We start from the raw sequence: 20,949 nt of genomic DNA, 5'->3' as shown, positions 1-20,949 counted from the left end.
TTTTGGCGAGAAGTGCAGCAGCAGCCTCAGGCGAGCTCGCGCGCCTCGTTGCCGCCTGTGATTGGTTGGGCGCCTCGTTATGTCAACAATGGCGCTGGCTCGGTCGGCTCGGCCGCCGCCGCTGCACTGAACCGCGGCGCTCGGCGGTTTGAGGTTGTTATTTTTCTTATACGACGATGGGACACATCGAAGATTACCCGGAGTATCTTGGCGTCATCCCCTACATGTTAGAACCGATTGCAAAGAGCAAATCATTCCAAGAAAGAAACGATGCTGGCGCAAGCCGTGATTTTGACTCGAACGAAAGCGAAGTGTCAGCATCTCCACGTGTTGGAAATGACGTTGGTAAGTATACTTTTCTTTCCAAAATACATTCAGAGATACAAAGGATGAATTTTGAGGCGAGCAAATGCAGTATATCACTGCCCGACGTAAGTTTCCTAATACAATGTAAGCGGGATGCGATCGTAAGGCATTTTTGTCTTGCCGCTTGTCAGTGCTGCCGCAAATCTGCTTGTAATCCACAAACATCATTGGCATGCGCAAGAAGTTATCAGGCTCTTTTTTGCACGCGAATTGTATGCTTGCACCGCTTCATTGTAGCTGCATGCCGGCTCGATTCATAACATACAAGTTCGCAGCGCTTTGCGACAAAACTCGTCTAGGTGACAAACGTGCGCTTTCCGTTTTGTGTGCCAAGATGGGAGCTAGCAGTAAATTAAAATCCTTGTTTAGGCGAGGTGGTTCATGCTATAAGTCCTTGTAAGAATACTTTCATCCGTTTGCGCCACCTTTATCGTGCTTGTTCTCAGATCTAACGGCAAGGGGTTTTTTCACTAGATGGACTCGTGCTGCAACCGAGCAGGACGAATCGCATGGCTGGCTGTAGCACACTTTGCGCACAATTATATAATATTATTATTAATGTATGAAGCCATGCGGCAGTAGGCAATTCTTTAGGACTACATGCGTTATTAGAAATATATTCCTGGCAGTTGAGTGATGTCATTGTAAACACTCTACTTCCAAAACAGGTGTTCCGCCGTCCACTGCATTCCAGAGGGGAATGAAGAAGACTGCTGGTGCTGCCAATAAATTAATGAAATTATCAGAAAACAGACGGTATTGCACCGGGTTTCAGTCCAGCTGACTGTTGACAGGCCCAGTGAATGCATTGTCGACAGGCTCTGGTGATAGTTCTAATCACGAAAGTGGCCAGAGAATAGCCCTGTTGCCTTTGACGGCTTGAAATCCCTTCGCTTCACAGCAGCGACTCACTTCGCGGAGAGCTTCTTTTTTTTGAGGGAAATAACATCCGCGGCCGCGGATGTTCGTGCAGCCGAGGGCTGCGCAGAACGCCGCCATGATTGGTCCACAACTTCATTCGATGCTGCACACTTTTCTGTACCACACCACAAACATAAAAACGCACAAATAAAGAAAAACACGGCAGCTCGAAGCAGCTTATGATGGCACGCACGCAGAAACAAGTACGGCCGCGGAGGCTGTGAAGCGACGGATCACCGGTGTTTACGTCACCACTCCGCGGTTTCCGATTTTGGCTCACATCGTCAGGGTCATCAGCAGCGCTCGGCGGACTGCGGGGGGGGGGGGGGGGGGGGGGGGGGCGGAGCTACCGCGTAATCTTAAACGGCTATTACGTCGCTCCTAAGTTATGAATCTGTAAAAAAAATTCACCCGCATGATTTACAAAGTTTCTACATCCACATGTGAGCATTTTAATGAATTCGAAAAACTCTTCAGCTTTTCTTTAAGCAGCTGGAGATCTAATTTAGGCCTTCAAGCTTTTTAGGTAGCAACTCTAGAGAGTATGAGTTCCGAATATGCTACTTCTGCACAGTCGACATTTTCGCATTTTTCGATCGTTTAAAGAGCAGCGTCTAGCCTTAAGTAAACGTTGGATCACATGGAGGTGACGCGTTAGTATAAATCACAACCAATCTGTTTAACTTCATCACAATAGCTGCCCAGCAGCGATTGCCGTCTATTGAATTTCGTAAAAACTGCAATATATTCGCTTGAATATGGTGATACGTTACCCAAGGCTGAACAAATTTATTTATTCTTTATTTATTCAAGTTACCCCTAAAGGCCCTCCAGAAGAGGGTATTACATAGGGGGGGGGGTACAATGATATTAGTAATCGCGATACATTTTAACACATAAGTGTAGCAAAAAAACGTTAATTAAAACATAAGGCATAACACAAAGGAAAAAAGAACACTAACAAAAAAATGGCCGTGGCTTAGCTTGGTTAAGCCCGGTAATTGCGAAAGCAACATCCGTAGCTACGCCATGGTTCAGCTGGTAGTGTAGCTGGTGGTGATGCTTCTGGTTAGACTTGTGGTGATGCATCGATTATACAATCCAATCCAATCCAATCCGCGCCGCGCGCTGCGGGCGCAGGAGTTAGGCAGCAGCCACCACGCGCGGCCTCGCCTCGCGACGGCACAAGTTGGAGCCCTGCTCTTGCAGCTGTGATGTAACACCGCTAGGCGCGCCGCTCAAGGTCAATGGTAGCTACCGCGGCCTCGCCACGCGAGGAGCTGAAAGTGAAAGTAGTATTGCTTCGCAGTAAAACAGCAAACTTTTACACATTTCCGTCACAGCGAAGACGCTTTTGGCATTTTTTATTGTCAGTTTCTGTGGTGGTGACTGATGGGAAACTATTCCATTCAGTGATAAAACGGGGAATGAATGAATTGGCGTAAGCGGATGAATGACAGTTTGCGCGTTTAACTTTGAAAGAATTATCACGTCGTGGAAAGATGGCATCAGGTGACTGAAACAAATCACTGCGAAGGGATGGGTGGTGATAAAGCTTATGGAACAGGGTTAAGCGAGCAAGTTTGCGGCGATATGACAAATCGTCCAGTTCGGCACGTTTCTTTAATGCTGAAACGCTTGTGAAGGTTGAGTAGTCTGAAAATATGAAGCGAACAGCATGGTTTTGCAAGGATTCAATATTAGTGATAACGTATGCTTGAACAGGGTCCCAAATGGCCGCAGCATATTCGATGTTAGGGCGTATTGGTTTGGTTTGGTTTTATTGGGGTTTAACGCCCCAAAGCGACTCAGGCTATGGGACGCCATAGTGATGGGCTCCGGAAATTTCGACCACCTGGGGTTCTTTAATGTGCACTGACATCGCACAGTAGAAGGGCATCTAGAATTTTGCCTCCATCGAAATTCAGCCGCCGCGGCCGGGATCGAACCGACGTCTTACGGGTCAGCCGCCGAGCACCGTAACTACTGAGCCACCGCGGCGGGTCAATTAGGGCGTATTAGGGTTAGAAAAGCCAGTTTTTTAAACGCGTATAAGGGCGTATCTGAGGTTACGTTTAAGAAAACCAAGTGAGCGGTTAGCAGATGCTAGGGTGACGTAGATATGGTGATCTCATGTTAGGTCAAACTGAAGGTGCAACCCAAGGTACTTGTATGTTGGTGTTAGTTCCACCGTATTGTCATTTAGAATATAAGTGGTTGGGATGCGAGCTGTAGGACGAGTGAAAGATATTAGTTTAGTTTTAGAAAGTTTAGTGTGATAACCATGATGAGCACCAAGAGCTTACTGCATTCAGGTCAGATTGTAGGGATTGGCGGTCACTGCCTCTAGTAACTTTACAGTAAATTACGCAGTCATCAGCGAAGAGGCGAACTCTAGATGTTGCATAGAGAGGTAAATCATTCACATAGATTAGAAAAAGCAATGGTCCAAGCAGGCTTTCTTGTGGTACCCCAGATGTCACATTAGCAGAGGAGGTGGTGGTGGTGGTTTGACATTTTTATTCGAACATCCTTTCTATTAGGCGCTCAGTACATCCTGGGCCAAGGCGACGAGGGCACGTTGCAGTCTCAGATCCAGGGAGGCGAACCAGATGGGCCACGGTGGGGGTGGGGGGAAAGGATAGGCGGGGGATAGCTTTTCAGTAATCCAGGAACACTGCGTCGACCTGAAAGCCCGCGTCAAGGGATAATTGTAAGTCATTAACAAAGCCAGCTAGTTGAGTATCACAAGAAAATCCCTTGAAGAAACCGTGCTGATAATTGAAAATAATGTTATGATTTTCGATATAGCTGACGACATGGCTGTGAATGATATGTTCAAGAAGTTTCCAAACGGTCCTGTTTAACGAGATTGGTCGATAGTTCAATAGAGAGGAACGCTCACCTGATTTAAATATAGATATTACTTTGGCTATCCGGCAGTCATTAGGAATTAATTCTTGTGATAATGATTGCGAAAACAAACCGGACAACACAGCTCTAATGCTTTGGAATGTATTCTTCAGCAACTTATTGTTGAAGCTGAGGCAATACGAACTATTAATTATTTTAAGATTTAAAGCTAAAATACCCGTTTCATTAATAACTATTTCAGGCATGCAAATATCATGGATTATATTTAAGTCAGGGAATGAGCTAATGTCTTCTTTGGTGAATACTAATGAGAAGGCGTCGTTGAAAACCTGACCACATTCAGACTCTTTAATTATGACGCTGTCACTGTCAGAAAGCAAAATGTCGGGTTGAAAGCCAGGATTTATGATGTGCCAAAATTTACGAGGGTTGTTGGTTAGCAGAGATGACATGTCATGATTGAAAAAGTGATGTCGACTGGATTTCAGTAGTGACTGGTAGTCCTCGTCCCATTTCTTATACTTTTCCCACGCGCCTAGAAGACCATTTTTCACGGCCTGCTGGTAAAATCGCTTTTACTTATTATTTGCACGTCGCCACTTCTGAGTAAACCATGGTGCACTTCTGCTACATCCAATGGTCATAAGGGGCACAAAGTCATCGATGAGTTTATTAAAAGTGCTCTTGAATAAATCCCAGTTTTGCTCAACAGTGCACAATAAATATTGATTAATGAACGGGGCGGACAAAATTTCTAATTCGGAATTTGTTTTTTCATAGTTAGCTCTGTTGTAACATCTGATTTTTTTAATAGTTGTTTTCTTTTCGTCAAAAGAACCAGTAATGCGTCCGATTATAACGTCATGTTTCGAAATGCCATATAAATGAATAATGTCTTAAGAAATATTGGGATTAATTGTTAATATTACGTCTATAATGTTGGCAGTACTCGATGTGCGACGCGTTAGATTGGTAATAAGTTGCGATAGTGAAAAATCAGACATGATTGAAGAAACATGTTAGCTTCAGTTTCACTCGCTGTGACGGACTGTGTGAACCAGTTTATACTTGGGAAGATAAAGTCTACAAATGTGAGTAAAGTACAGTTCGGGAAACGCGTACATATTTCACACAGAATTCGATGAAATTCAGAAGAAAAGCCATTATTCATGTTAGAAGGACGGTAAAAAGCACAAATAAATACAACAACTAAACAACAAAAAAGAAACCCATGTACACTCAAGAAAACTAATCATGAGAGGCACAGTTGCGAAATCATCCCTGATCGCCAGTAGTACACCTCATCCTCTACGGTACAGTCTATCGCAACGGAAGATGTTAAAATGTGTCTGGCTGACAAAAAATGAATCATCAGGAATAACATCGTTGAGCCAAGTTTCGGTTTGCTCTACTAATGATGCGCAGCACGAGTCGATTAGCGAAGATATTGCGACATCTTTCGATAAAACACTTCTGATGTTAGTGTAAAGGAAAGAAATGGCTTTGGGAGTATTACATTCCGAACTTTGAGAAGAAAGGAAAGCTGGGATTGATTTGACTAAGTGACAGAAGCACGTCATTCTTGCGTGGGATGCTGAGAAACACATACCACGCGATAAGCCACAGTGTCCCATAGATAGGCATTGTTATTAATGCGAAGCTTGTTAAATGCGAGACGAATGCGGTCACCTTTCTTTTTGACGGACTTGGCGTGCTGCCAGAGATGACGGTGCTTTTGTCGGACAGCCTCAGAATAATCGCGAGAGATGCTGAAGTCTGTTCCCTTGAGCTTTGAACCGTTACTTAACAGATTGAACATCTTTATCGTAGTAGAATTTAGCAATGGTTGGTCTCTTCTTACTTGTCGAAAAACGGCCCAGACGATGCGCTCTCACAATCGAGGTTGACAAGAAACCAAGTTGGCAAAAATTGAAGTGGGAAAATGTTTGCGATCTCTTTCTGTACAACTCTGTGCATTAAGATTCTATTGTAATCCGCCTCGCATTCGGAAGGTGCTGGGTACGGTCCCCAGCGCTGTCGGGGTCCCACCGGTTTTTTAGTGGGTGCATGATTTCCCCCGGCCTGGTGCTGGGGTTTTCTGGGTGAAAATGCTTGGCGAAAAGGGTCTAGGACGAAGATCTTTGTGAATTAAGATGTTAATGCAATCTGCCAGTAATGAAAATGGTGTACAAATACTTGAGGTAGTCTCTCATATGGTGTTACAATTTAAGTGTTTCCTTCTAAATCCATGTTACTTTTACTAAATCGCAACCTCTTAAGATAGGCGATAATCTTTCTTACAGGACCTAATATGATGGAGAAAATTACTTTATGTCATGCGCTGATTAAACGTTCTTTCCACTCATGAGCAGAACATAATTGACAATCTTGCCAAGAACTTTTTTCTATTGCCGTGAAGGCTATATCTGCGTTGCAAATTTCAGAGCAGTTAAAAAGCTCCTAAGGTTGTTGCTAATACCTGAATCTAATATTTCTTGTTTCAGCAGTCAATGATTTGTATCTTTTGCATTCGAGGCGACAGTGTCTACCTGTTGCAAGCAATATCTTCTATAGTGTCTTGTTCTCTTATCAGACTACTCTTTTTTTTAAGTGGATTACGCAGTATGCTTTTTTTGACAAAAATTTGTTTCTCTTTCTTTACAAACATTTCGCACTTTCACGAATCATCTGCCTTTTTCTTAGGGGCCAATTGTTAAACTTTGTCTGCAACGCCGCTTGCCTGCCCAGGTACACACGCAATTAACCCGAGGCTGATGCCAACTACATTTAAAATGTATGTTTGTGTGAAGAAAGATTTTACATTATTATTATCCGGCCACTAGCTGAAATTCATTGAATCACCACGTCCTGATAGGCCCTTATGCCACTACCACTGTTTCGTTTATGGTTGGTATACATATATGTTTATGTGCGCAAAATGAACGGGTCATGAAAGATCAAGGTCAACATAGCCATGTTCGCAATATACCAATAAAATAACAGTATAGTCTTAAGCCTCAGAGAGATAAATAGTGGTACAGATTTTGCAAGTATAAGCGGAAATTGTGTCTGCAATTTCCATAGCACCTGGAAACTTATAAAGTCACTCGTTAGGGCGGCCGCGGGCTGTGCCCCCTTCAAGATATCCGTTGCGCACAACCATCTGGGGCCTTTAGGTACTGAAGGAGCAGTTACTCGTTACCATCCACCTATGAGCAGTCATACGGCTACAAAAGAAAGCTATACTGCTTCCACATACTTTAAAGAAAAATTCGTCCTGGTCCGGGGTTACAACCGAGGACCACCGCCTCCCTCTGGCAGCCTTCCCGGTTAGCTCAGGTGTTGAAGCGACTGCTCCGGTCAGCTCCGGTGAGCTGCGGTGACTGCTAGTCCGGACGAGGACGATTTTTCTTGAACTGCGAAGTTTCTGTGAAAACTGTATAGCTTTCTATTGTAGCCGTATGGCTGCTCTTCGGTGGGTTCAAATTAGTAATTACTTCCTTTTAACAAATCAACTCCACTTCGGTGGTTCCCCTCCCCAAGTGTAGGGTAGCCAACTGGGCATCGCCTGGTTAACCTCCCTGCCTTTCCGTCTATTTCTCTGGTTGGTTGGTTGGTTTGGTCTGGTTGGTAAACCAATCTATTTCTCTCTCTCTCTCTCTAAGTGGCCTATAAACACGCAGCTCTCGACGTCCTTCATCCATGGACAAAACCCAGTTTTCATGCGCGCCCATCTGTTTGGTGTATGGCGTAGGACATACAGAGCAATACCACTCGAGTCAACTCAAAAGGTCCTCACTACTAATTCAACGCATTTCACATAAAAGAGCATGCACATCTCTAAAACCTAAAAGCCCTCTCAGCTTCATCAGCTTTGAATGAGTGGAGCGAATGTACAGCACAATTAAAAACAGCCAATTGCGCACCCATCGCCGCCAGTGTCGATGTAGCACTCAAAATTTTGTACCAGTCCTGAGTGACAATAGAATAGCGAACGTCACGCCATGCGCCATAAGGCCTGTTCACATGAACTCGTTAGAGTCGAGTCGAGTTTGCTTGTCGGGTGAAAAACCAGTTGCCGGGTACATGTAAACGCTGTCGGCTCGAGTAAAATAAGCGGCAGAGCGAGCCCAGTTAACTTGCCTGCAGGGGGGTAGGTTAACTCGCTTGACCCACCTTTCTAAAAGCGTCGAGTCTAATAGTCGGGTCAGCGAGAGGGGAAAGGATAAATGTGAACCTGTTTTTCGCTTGCGCCGTCGCGTCTGCGAGACAGCGGTGCCGTGCCGCCGTGCGTTTCGCAATCTTGGAGGCTGCCACTGCCCTTTCCTGCTGCATTGCTCGACACTTCGTGTCGCTTCAGCTGAGCCGGTCTCGACTCGCTAAAATCGAATTCATGTAAACAAGCATTCGTCCAGTTGGGCTGACATTGCTGAGCTCGATCCCCTGACTCGACCCGCCGCTGGCGGGTTCATGCAAACAAGGCTATAGCAACTGAACGAAAATATTAATCGGCTACATCGTCTTAAATAATTGGTAAGCGTGTCATCGAGGCAAGTACTTAGCTTCTTCCGCTCCACTCTTCCTTTCCCTCTCCTGTCCTCTTCCTGTCTCTTTTATTTCCGCCGCAGTTCAGGTGCTTCAAGCTTCGATACCAGCAGCTATCTACATCTTTTCCTTCAGTTCTATTTGCTTTTTGAAAACATCACTAATATTAATCTAAAATCCACAGTGAAGAAAATCTTCAGCTAACCTGCCCTCCAGGCCTCTGGCGGGGCGGGTTGCATCGTTAGCCCGCTTTCAAATCCTCATGGACAGAAATATGTACTCTTGTTAGTTTGCAGTAGTCTCGAATTCCATGCTGGGTAAGGTGGTCATACAAGGACACCTGGTGAGACGTGCTTCAGCACCGCACGCAATCAAGTCAAGTGAACCAACTTTAAAAAACATGTTGTATAGATGCCTAGGCCGTAAGCAAAATGCCCCAAAAATTATCTTGACACGGTTCTGCTCCCACTCTCGTAACATTGCAGATGACACGATAATGGCGCCTAAAACCATTTTCTTGACAGTTGTTCATGTCGCATGCTAGTAACATCATGACATTAGTGAAAACAGCGCGAAAGAAGAAGCCCGAAGGTGAAACGAGGAAGCGACAGGAAAGAGCGCTCTTTCCTGTCACTTCCTCGTTTCGCCTTCGGGCTTCTTCTTTCGCGCTGTTTTCACTAATGTCAGAATGGACCAACTAGCCCAGCAAAAAGTTCTGCTAGTAACATCAGTTTCCCAGTTCTGAGAATTGCAAGCACACATAACAAATGCAACAGATTATTGCAGGAACACAATGCCGAGAGAATCTGTATAATTCTTGCCAACAGTCTTGCGCATAATGTTTAAGGGAGACTCTGAACAAGACCCCGGCGTTTGGGCGGCCACGGACGTGCCGGCCGCAGAGCATTAAAACATTTTCTTCTAGTACAATTAACTAAATGCAACGTCCTTACAAGGTAAATCTAAAGCAAAGATGAACGCATCTGCAGCCTCCACGGTCCTCAGCCTCTTATACCTGAATACCTGGCGCAAAATCAGGTATTGTCGATGCCGACGAGCCGCGGACCACATGCGCTACCCAGCACCAAACCGCGAGTTCCCGAAACACTTCTAGGACCGACACGTTTGTCATCGCATCTCATCAGCCGAAAGTATGGCTATGCTTCGAGGCTGACTTGCACAGTGTGCGATAGTGTCCAGACAGCTATATTCGCTATTTGCACCTCACTTGTTAATCATGCCGCGACAAGAAGCACATTGTGAGTACTTGTGGGAGCACATCAGTTGCTGAATGAGCTGCGCGAATCGTTACTCGTTCGCAGAGTGCATGTATTAGGTGCCTGTTGTGAAATAGTTCGTTTACGACGGGTATCGACACGCATATTGTCTTCCCTCCAGGTGCGTTCATTAATGACCGCCTTCAGCTGAATAACTGGCATTCGGAGACAACGAAGACCAAGTTTAGCAGTGTAGTGAACTGCACTGCAAACAATGTGGACCTGCTTGCTGACCGAAATGACCTATTTTTGGTAAGGTTGTTAATCCTTCAATATAGCGCCTTATTCAGGCATACGTGTCGATTTCACAGTCTCACTGCACTGCAGTGCATTTAGCGCAGCCCTCAAATGACATGAAAAGTTTTTTTTTTTTCGAGGTATAAATATTGGCTTTGTGCTGCAGAAAAACAAGAGATGAGGAATGCGGAAGAACTGGTGAATTGTGGTAGTTAGCTTGTTAGTGAATCCTGATACCAGTTAACCTTTTCGCCTATTTAAAGTTGGACGCCTATTCCAACTAATAGAGTAAACATAGATTGGTGCTCGGCTGTTGCTTCTAACCATATTGTGTTTCAAAATTTAGCAAAAGCAACGCTCTTCGTCACTGCAACAGAAAGAACTCTCGCCCTACGGGGACACAATGTCAAAACCGTGTGTTTTCTAATCGCACGCAGCCGCACCCGCGAGCTAACTGCATTTACCTAAATACCACGCTGACTATCCACCGAACAAGTTTGATCTCAACATTTTTACGCGATAGATGCATGTCTGTAACGTAAAGACTAATTACCGTGTAAGGAGTAAAAAGGAAGAAAACGATCCTTTGGTACACTGTCTATTAAGGGCCAGATATGCTGCCCAGTCCCTCGGCGGGTTTCTGTCACTAAACTACGGCACACTTATGCTTGCCAGCGGAAGCAGATTGCGTATTCAAAATGCGAAGTTCTTCCAGCTACAAGGTTTTAACCCTGGTTTCAATCTCCTCTGCTAACCTGTACACCTCCGCTGCCAAAAATAAAAGCCGCCTTGAATTCCTAGCTACATCAAGTTATTATGTATTGAGGTGCGAATACGCCTCTGTTGCACTTATCATTCCGTAGACTTGAAATTGAAACTACCCCGGGACATAGATAGCATATGCTCTCCTGTTAAAAAGAGCGCTAGAAGACTGTCTATTCTCTCTACGATCTCTCATTAGGTAACTGATATTTACGTTGACATGCTCTTGAGTTAATTGGCGACCGCGTTCAATTTTGAAAACATTTTGGGCATTTAATATTGTTCAGAAGTAGCGTTTGTGAATGAATATTGTTGGCAGCCAGCGCAATCACGTGGTTTGACATCTGAATCTGCTTTCTCTGAACTGTGTATCCCATACTATGAGTTGGTACTAGCTCGGCAGTCTTCATCCTCTACTACTGCGCCGCTCTAACAACTGTCCTCAGCCTTTAAAAGTTTCTTAATTTTACAGCTATGTGTGGAACAGGACTGTATTACAAAAAATACATGCTCGCAGATGAACAGCTAGGGAAACAGTCGAGTCGTGACATGTTCACAGCGTGGCTCTATGTTGTTTCATGGTATCAATTATTCCGCTTCTAGCTTATTTCAGAAGTCGTTTTATAAACAATAAAGTTTATATTGTGCATCTTGCAGCCCTGATGGTTGCAAAAGTAAAAGAAAACGCGCTGTCTTTAATCACACCCACAAGGATGCTTCCGTCTGATCAGCAGTTTCCAGCGTTCTTTATGCATGCTTGGCTTGAGATGTTCCTGGAAGGTTTTACTTCAAAAACAATGGAATGCAAGCTCCACACATACGCGCCCAATTATCTCTCTGCTGTGACCGGAACCGCCGCAGTTCATATATAATCATATGGTGACATCGAGGCGCAAGGGGTTAGGCACCGGCCTTCCTCTCTCCAGTCTCCAGTATTTCTTTAGCGGATAAGATGAAATACTTCGTCGAAAAAAGAGTTCTCAGAAAGGAAAGACATCACATTTGTTTGTTTGTTTTTTGTCAGTGATGCAACCCTCTTACGACCGAGTAGGTCGGCCGAAGTTCAACTTCACCCGAATCTACCTGCTGAATGTGACAAGTAAAACTACTCAGAAAGGGAAGCAAGTTTATGGCCTCCTCATCCACCCACTCCGACGTCCACACATGTGATGCAAGCTGGCACTGCTTGACACTGGTGGCCGCACCTCTGGCCCCGTCCCCCATGCGCTCGCGGTGCACCAGAGTAGCATACCTTTATCCCGGCAGGCAGAAGTGATAGAGATACTCCGCTGACAAAACATTGCCAAGAGAAAGTCTCAAATCACTGACATAGAAAAAAAACTTTTTTTTTAGCACTGGGAGCAAAATCTCGTCTACTGAGGAACAGATTTATAATCGATCCCAATAACTAAGCTTATACAGCATGGGCTTTATGCAGAAGCATGCCATTTACTGAGCAAAAGACGGCGAGTAGTTGGTTTGTGGTGCATTTTTCAAAAAAAAAATAAAACTGCGCTACTCTTTTTTTTTCAGACTAGATGTCTCGTCTGCAAAAATAGCAGAACAGAATTACCCTTGTAGAAAACAACTCTAATATTTTCTTTACTGCAAGCTCGAAATGGCCTCGTTCTAGATAATTTACTTAGCACAAAGGTTCACCGTTTTGGTAGTGTACCTGCAACACTCTGGAAATTCTTAAGAGCAAATATAAGCGCTAAAAAAGATGCGTGCTGCAATCTTCGCGCGTACTGTGATTAGAACAACATCCTGAATTTGTTTTTACCTTGCAGCATAACTACCCGGAGCTCCTTGAAGAGTTGACTATGATATCTGGCGGATTGTCCCTTGCCTTCAAGGTATTCAGCGGGAAGAGGCATTAGGCATGCTTTTGAAATATAATCCATGTCGCCTCCTTCCTCCTTTCACATGACTTACACAAACGCATGCGGCAAAGTTCTCAACTGTAATGACGGATGTTGCTCGTTTAGTGCGCCATAGAGTCTATTTATCTTCCCACTAATGCCAAAAACCTGCAAGTGTAATTAGGTTTGTTCTGCAAACACTGAAGCATGATGCCCATTTTTATTAATGCCTTTTTCTTGGCATATACGGCAGGGCTATCTAATATTCATGGCAAAATACGAAGAGGAGTTTGTGGACTCCAACATTCACAACATGAAGATGACCTTAAAACAGTACTTCTTTCTACAGTTTGCCATGGTGCGTATCCACTTCTATTATAGAAAAATTTGAGCTCGAAATCCTTGTTGTTTGTTATAATGTTGAAGCTCTTGCATTAGATTCCGGTCCTTTTCAATCTTTGGTAGTGAATTTCGCGAGAAAAAGCTACGTTCTTTAATACGAACGTGTCGTTCACGGTCCTTTATGTAGCAGTGGGCACAAAAATAAAATTTTTTCCGTTCCAGCTTTTACCAACATTGACAAATAAAACACTAAATACCTTCATAAATGGCGCACACAGTGAAATACAACTTAAATGAACATGACTACAAAGAAAGTTTGTGATGAACAGGCTTCTGCAGAATCCCCTACCGACACGTTCTTGAATACCCGGAAAATTTCAGGACACATCAAGTTCCAGTGCAGCGAGCATTGCAGAAAGAACTCAGACAGTACTTTCTCGTCGGACTTGATCGTTTAGGCAGCCATGCATAAATTTTCGCTGCCGAAACTGGGCACGCGCAGTTCCAAACTACAGTTTAGGAATTGTCGGAACACATTCTCTACTGCGTAACTGCGCAATGCCACATCTGTTGATATGGCTACGGAGCAAGTTTGTCAAATTACTAGCAGCCTTAACTACTCGCTGGTCCACCTGCCTTAATCATCGTCATAGCTGCTGACAGACAGATTTCGAAACGTATGCATTAATAGGTCGTCAAACTGAAAGGCTTCGCCCTATGTTAGGGCTTGGAACAGGAAAATACGGTAAAGCACGAACTAACCGAGCTTGTACGACACACTGATGACACTGAGTGGTAAATTTCAGCAGTAAATCGCTGAACTTGATCAGTAGTGCTAGACACTGTAGTCCAGGGTTCGACGGCGTACCGTCTAGTCAGGAATAATGGCTTGATGAGATTCACTGGTCACTGACGATGTTCAAACACAAACGACGTTTCGAGAGCGCTACGACTCCCTTGTGAACAGTGGAGCCGTAGCGCTCCCGAAACGTCATTTGTGTTTGACCATGGTCAGTGACCAGTGAATCTCATCAAGTGCTAGGTACTCTATGCTAAAAAGCGCTACGCATAAATGCCTGCGTGAAGAAGTGTATCCAAATAGATTAAATTAATAATGTTTTTGGTGACGCTAACAGGTCTTCAATTACATTAATGAATTAAGTTCCTTGATAATGGCAGGCAGCACTGGAAATTTGCGAAAGGTTAACTAAGATGCCGAGAGAAGTATGGCCTTCTTTATTACAGTATATTTCGAGGACGTTCCACAGGGAATTCAAAACCACATTTTCCAGATTTTTTAAACACAAGTGAGGAGAAATACGCAAAAGCAGTTTCACAAGCATGTTATGTGATAAAATGGGCAAAAATGAGAGGATATTTGGCCCCATCAACATGTGGAACAATTAAAATATAGTAATTAATACTCGACCTTTCCGGATAGAGCGCATGCTTATACAGAAGGTTAGAGGGGATCACATTGGCGACTGCTTCATTTGCTTGAGTATTCCTAGCGCGCACGTGTCCCGAGATATTTGCTTCAAAATTTTCAGCTCCGTCAAGGTAGTTGCGCGTAAACGGCGGTGGTGGCAGCCCCAAGACTCCTTTCAACATGACGCAGGCTTTCTTATTGCATGTAGTTTGGGAATGGACTATAAGGAATGGTGAAGCTTATAAATGGTTACTTTTTGCTTTTGGCTATCGAAATAAAAGTAACGCCTTATGGAACAACTGTGTCAGAATAGAGAGGAGTTTCATAGTGATCGCCACCGTGTTTCATGCGTATTTACGCGGGTTGAGTTGAAAGATAGAAGGTGAATATCGCGGTAAACGCAGCTGTTAGAACTTTACCTAGTGGAGCAGTCCAGGAATGCGGCCGCCTATGTGTTTTCATTATGAATATGCACTCTAACGAAAGTTATTATTCAATATTTGCTAACACGTTGATGTTGGCGATTATACTTTTACTTTATACCGGACTGGTCACATACCATGCGTGCGAAAGGAGTTTTCAGCCATTCTACGTTGCTTGATTTCAAGAACTCCGGAAAGCCACACGTCGAGCCCTCCGTGTTTCACAACTCTAAATAACTCCTTGCTATCTAGCGGCCTGCCCGAGTAGCCACCGATTTGGGTCCAGCATACTAACGCGCATTATATTGCCGCACCTTGTGCGCTCTAAAACGGCATCCTTGTTCTCGACTCACCATGATGCAGCTGCGGAAAGGGCAAAACACAAAAAAAGAAACGTCTAAAAAGCTGTACTAGTGTCATTTTGTGTGTCTTGACGCTTGAAATTCCGCACAGTCCCATTTCGCCGTTATCCGAGTCAATAAGACTGGACTTACCAAAGATTGTTGTGGCTCGAAAACCTGAGGCCTAGTAAAGAATGACCGTGGCCATGATCATTTATCGAAATCATTTCACTCAGAACTTCATCATTCAAGCTAGCTGAAACTTACTTTGCAATCAATGATTTAATGCCTCACGGTCATGATGTCAGCGTGGTTTCGTTTTTTAGGCTCGCCGTAAGTGACAACTGAGCTTGTCACGGAGCTTTCCATATTAACTCCAGATGATTTTACGTTGTTATAAATGATGCTTGCCCTCGACGAGTAAGGCATGAGACGCTAACATTCCAGAGTGCTCGAGTGGCTGACAGTGGATCGCTGGGGATGGCCGTACGTCATACCAAGGGTGTACGCAGAAATCGGTCAACATAACTGAGGGCCAATTCGCAATGAGCCGATTAGAGAAGCTTATATCAATAGCTAATCAGTCGGGGAGGTTGGAAGGTTTATACTTGTCCTGTTTTCTCAATCTCCTGCAGTCACCCTCTCCTCATTTAAGTCTCTTTGAATCCGTTGTTCTCTGGCATCTCAGAGAGGCAGCTGCAAACTGCCCACGCTTTATATTCTGACCATGTCTGCCTTACTCAAGCTCACTGTGCTCAGAACAGACGCAACTGCCCGTCACCAGACACACATGAGGAACCGGTCGGCGAAGGCAGATTGGTTCATGTAAATCGGTACGAGCGCAAAACGACTCCCTCACACGTTCCCTAAAATGAGCTAAACAGTTGTTTACCTGACAGTGCCACCTTTTGCATGGCAATGGCGTTTCCAAGAAAACTATTTGAGGACCTCTTGTTCCTTGGTCTACTGTGTGTTTAAATGCGCACGCGTCTGGGCACCTACAGAAGGCGGGAAATCATTGTTTCCAAATTCTCAACCTCAGAGTGGCTTACGGCACTGAAGCTGCACAGCAAGCAGAACTTTTCCACCGTTTCTCATTGTACCATTTCATGCTGCTGCGTAATGAATCACCCGCAACCAGGTGTGATGAGATTCGCCGTTTCGCCAGATAAGCCGTCACGAAAATTTTAAACGTTTATCTCTGCGGAGACATTTTGGTGGAAACCGCGAAACAATTCGCCTGCAGTAGTGACTTGGTGCTGAACACAAAACTTGCACCTGTCAGAAACGTCGGTAAGAGGTGTGTACTAGCCTCCCATCTGTAAGGCTCTCTAAGATTCGGCGTGGTCATCGATGCAGTTCTTCAGTCCAGTTAAGAGAGCACGTTGTTGGGCGAGTCGGTCGTGCATACTTAAAGAAGGGAATTGCGCTAAAACGACACGGACAAGAAAGGACATGGATGGGCGAAAATTTGCGACTAATTTTATTCAGAAAAAACCCAAATATATGTATACCTAGATGCTTATTCAACCATTGCCTAAGCGCACATGCCAGGAAAGTTTTCTCTTTCTTATACAATATGATACTAGAATCGCTTACGCATTCATCACTTGACTTATCAATGAAAAAAGCCTCTGCGAATTCACGTGCTACCTGGTTACGACTGCGCCTTAAGATTTTGGTTCTAGCCAGCAAAGGCTGGCATGCTCTATCAGGCTTAGTTAGCCAAAGGGCATGCGCCGCAATGTAAGGGCAAATTTCACCCTTTTCCCTTATTCATTTAAAGCTGGTGTCCCCTTAGTCGTTCATTTATACAACGGCCCGTCTGGCCGATGTAAACTTTTCCACATGTCAGGGGAATTTCATACACAGCCCCGACAGAACACCTGACAAACCGGGTGGCGTGACGCTTCGTGCAGTCTCGCACGCATTCCTCGCCGGAGACAATCCGGGGGCACAAAGAGGCCAAGTTGCGCGAGGCAGAAAATACCACCGGCACACCGCAGCGATTGCCTTCATTCTTTTGGTTGTGGGACACCCTATGAATATAGGGGACAAGCGCCGGTCTGGTCTTCGGTTGACCGCCATCTTCTTGAGGCGTTCTAGCTTTCAAGCTTTGCAGAAGCTTCTCTGCCACAGCAGCCACGAATGAAGCAGGAAAACCAGCTTTCTGTAACCTGCCAACCTGATTGTTGAGGCTGTCATTTACCAGGTGAACACATGATTTCTCCAAGGCTTCTTTCAAGCACAGCACGTTTTACCGTCTTAGAATGAGCAGACTCAAACGGCAACAGGTCTTTCCAACCTCGTGGTGAGTACATCCAACACGTGTGATCTGGTGTTAAAGTGATGTTAATATCTAAAAACTGCAATCTGTCTTATTCAGATTGCAATTGTTCAGGTAATTCGTGAGTGAAGGTTAGACCCCTCCCGTGTCGTTTAAAGACAGATAAGGTCTCTTGCATGGTGACCGTTTGCGTGAAACCGGGTTGCTTCTTAAAAATCAGGGCATTTGTCAGGGCATATGCATCGGGTCTTGTGTGGCACCGGTACTGGCTAACATTTTCTTGGCCAGCATTGGTCGTGATCTGGTGTTTTATTTGGACGACAATGTTATTTGGACGGATCTGTTCACCTGGTTCTTAAGAGTTTTTAGATACGTGGACGATTATTTGTTGATTTTAAGAAGCAAACCGGTTTGACGCACACGGTCGCCGTGCAAGAGACCTTATCTGTCTTTAAACGACACGGGAGGGGTCTAACCTTCACCCACAAATTACCTGAACAAGACAGATTGCAGTTTTTAGATATTAACATGACTTTAACACCAGATCATACGTGTTGAATGTAATCACTACGAGGCCGGAGAGGCCTGTTGCCGTTTGAGTCTGCTCATTCTAAGACGGTAAAACGCGCCATTGTTATGCTGTGCCTGAAAGAAGCCTTGCAGAAAACATGTGTTCACCTGGTAAATGACAACCTCAACAATCAGTTTGGCAGGTTACAGAAAGCTGGTTTTCCTGTTTCAGTCGTGGCTGCTGTGGCAGAGAAGCTTCTGCAAAGCTTGAAAGCTAGAACACCTCAAGAAGGTGGCGGTCAACCGAAGACCAGACCGGCGCTTGTCCCCTATGTTCATAGGGTGTCCCCAACCTAAAGAAAGTAGCCAATCGCTACGGTTTGGCGGTGGTATTTTCTGCCTCGCGCAAATTGGCCTCTTTGTGCCCCCGGATTTTCTCCGGCGAGGAATGCGTGCGAGACTGCACGTAGCGTCACGCCACCCGGTTTGTCAGGTGTTCTGTCGGGGCTGTGTATGAAATTCCCCTGACATGTGGAAAAGTTTACATCGGTCAGACGGGCCGTTGTATAAATGAACGACTAAGGGAACACCAGCTTTCTATGAATAACGGAAAAGGGTCAAATTTGCCCTTGCAATGCGGCGAATGCCCTTTGGCTACGCCTGATAAAGCGTGCCTGCCTTTGCTGGCTAGAACTAAAATGTTAAGGCGCAGTCGTAAGCAGGTAGCACTTGAACTCGCAGATGCTTTTTTCATTGATAAGACAGGTGATGAATGTGCAAGCGGTACTAGTATCAAATTGTATAAGAAAGAGAAAACTTCCATGGCATGTGCGCTTAGGCAACGATTCAATAAGCATCTAGGTATATATATATATTTGTGTTCTTTCTGAAAAAAATCAGTCGCGAGTTTGCGCCCATCCATGCGCTTTCTCGTCCGTGTCTTTTTAGCGCAATTCCCTTCTTTAAGTCAGTTCAGTTAGACGAGGTGGTTAGCCGCCACAATCCGCTTGCCTTTGACAAAGTACCGCGATTCCAAAGCACAGCCTAGAAATCAAATCAAGGCACTACGTTGAAGCGCCGTCGTGGTCTAAGATAGCGCTGCCATCATTGTTTCTACCGTGCAGTGTTGCCAGACGCGTAACATTTTCCGGAGCTGCGAATAGTGCCGTCAGTGAACAGGAAGTCCGCTTATCCGGATGCTTTGCGAGCGGACCCATTTGCACATGCAATGCATAGCATGGTTGTGGTTTGTGTGATATATGCGACATCAGGCTAATGTCCCAGTTCTCTACACGTAGCAGTCTGTTGTGCTCTGCTATGGCGATCATTTCTGGTGTATTTTACTTTTCTGCCCTCGCCATTAAACTTCAAAGAGAAATGATGGCATTTATGTTTTGACCGTATTTCTTCTCTCAGAACTTTTGCAAGAAAAAGACGATGACATATGTCACAATGTTCAACTTGACAGATCTTGATGATAAGCTTCGGTAAGTTGCAATAAAATTGCCAGATTTTGCGTGCTTAGTCTCGATACAAATCTAAGAATCATATCGTGTGACTACAGGGTGTGTTCGTCTTTTACATTGTGCCTGAACCCTACTTCTACTCAAGGTATCCTGAGAAGGAGAAAATGCGCAAGCAGTTGGTTAAAATAAAATATGCCGCTTTGCAGATAGCAGGGCGTGTACGTAGTATTTCTTATTCCATTCTTAGGACAGCACTTAACCCGCTGGCTTTATAAAACGATACAAAGTATGCTCATCGTCAGGCTCTACGCTCAGTCCATCATTATTCCCGTTAATACCTGGAAGCTGTTTGAACCTGACCGGTTTGCTCCCCTTTGATTATTTGTGATCCGACCTCAAGGGCGTATTTCGTCTCTTCTACAACCTAAATCTCGTAGTCGCCCTAACTGAACAAAGTGGGCGGGATCGCTGCGGCGTGTGCAACACAATGTGTAGAAATAAATACCTTGACACCTTAGATATGTTTATTACATTGTAAAAATGCTAGAGTTGAGTAAGAAGTCGTCGTTGACGGGGAAGCACTCTTAAGTTATTCTTTTCCAATGGGTAGCTGAATTAGCATATAGTCGATACTACAAAAGAAAGAAGCGGCAAATGACCCCCAAAGAGCTCCTCCAGCCAATAGCGTCGACCGATTCTCCCTCTTGACTGATTATCTCGTACGTGCCACCGTGATATCCCAGGAGGCAGAAAAATGCGGAATCACCATGGTTTAATATAAGTAACCGAAACGCCATGAAAATCGGCCGACGCCATTGGCTCCATAGCCTCCTCTGAGGTGCACCCGCCGGTTTGTTATTGAGCTGTACCCGACTATAGCTTCCCCGCTTTCACGCTATCAATGCCGCCCTCCCGCCTGCATGCCCAATCCCACAGCATAAATATAGATACCCTTAGGCATGATGCAACAACCTACCGACTCGGGCATGGCCATCTTGTGGCCATCCTGCGGTCACTAGACACTGTTCTCCATCCTCTAGCAAGGCCCAACTTGGGAACCCGAATTCAAATTGGGCGCACTAAATAAGCCATTTACTCTCGATTACGCTGGACCTGAACCATTAATCCGCACAGTAATTCATATGCTACTGCGCCTGTAGGATTTGTTCAGTGGCAGTGGCAAACGTACATGCATAACAAATGCGCTGTTCATTTCGCGAACCAGCTAGCGCTGATCACTCTTTGTAGCCTGAAGCTAGGAGGCGGAAATTTTATTTTCGCCGCGTAGCGACGAGCTGACAGGAATTA

At 44.9% G+C, this 20,949-nt stretch overlaps 1 protein-coding gene across 1 annotated transcript in view; it reads left to right on the top strand.

The window, feature by feature from the left end:
- The window catches only part of LOC149361933 (uncharacterized), a 33,215-nt gene extending 20,353 nt beyond the window's left edge, over positions 1-12,862 (top strand). The window contains exons 5-6 of the mRNA XM_089568185.1: positions 10,105-10,235; positions 12,773-12,862. Coding sequence (XP_089424311.1) covers positions 10,105-10,235; positions 12,773-12,862 — 221 coding nt within the window. The remainder of the gene's footprint in view (positions 1-10,104; positions 10,236-12,772) is intronic.
- The last annotated feature ends 8,087 nt before the right edge of the window (positions 12,863-20,949 follow it).

This window comes from Amblyomma mixtum, chromosome 2 (assembly GCF_055824585.1).
Source record: "Amblyomma mixtum isolate Tamu chromosome 2, ASM5582458v1, whole genome shotgun sequence".
NCBI classification, from domain to species: domain Eukaryota; kingdom Metazoa; phylum Arthropoda; class Arachnida; order Ixodida; family Ixodidae; genus Amblyomma; species Amblyomma mixtum.
The sequence above is the reverse complement of the archived record's forward strand: the minus strand, read 5'-3'. Positions and strand labels throughout refer to the sequence as shown.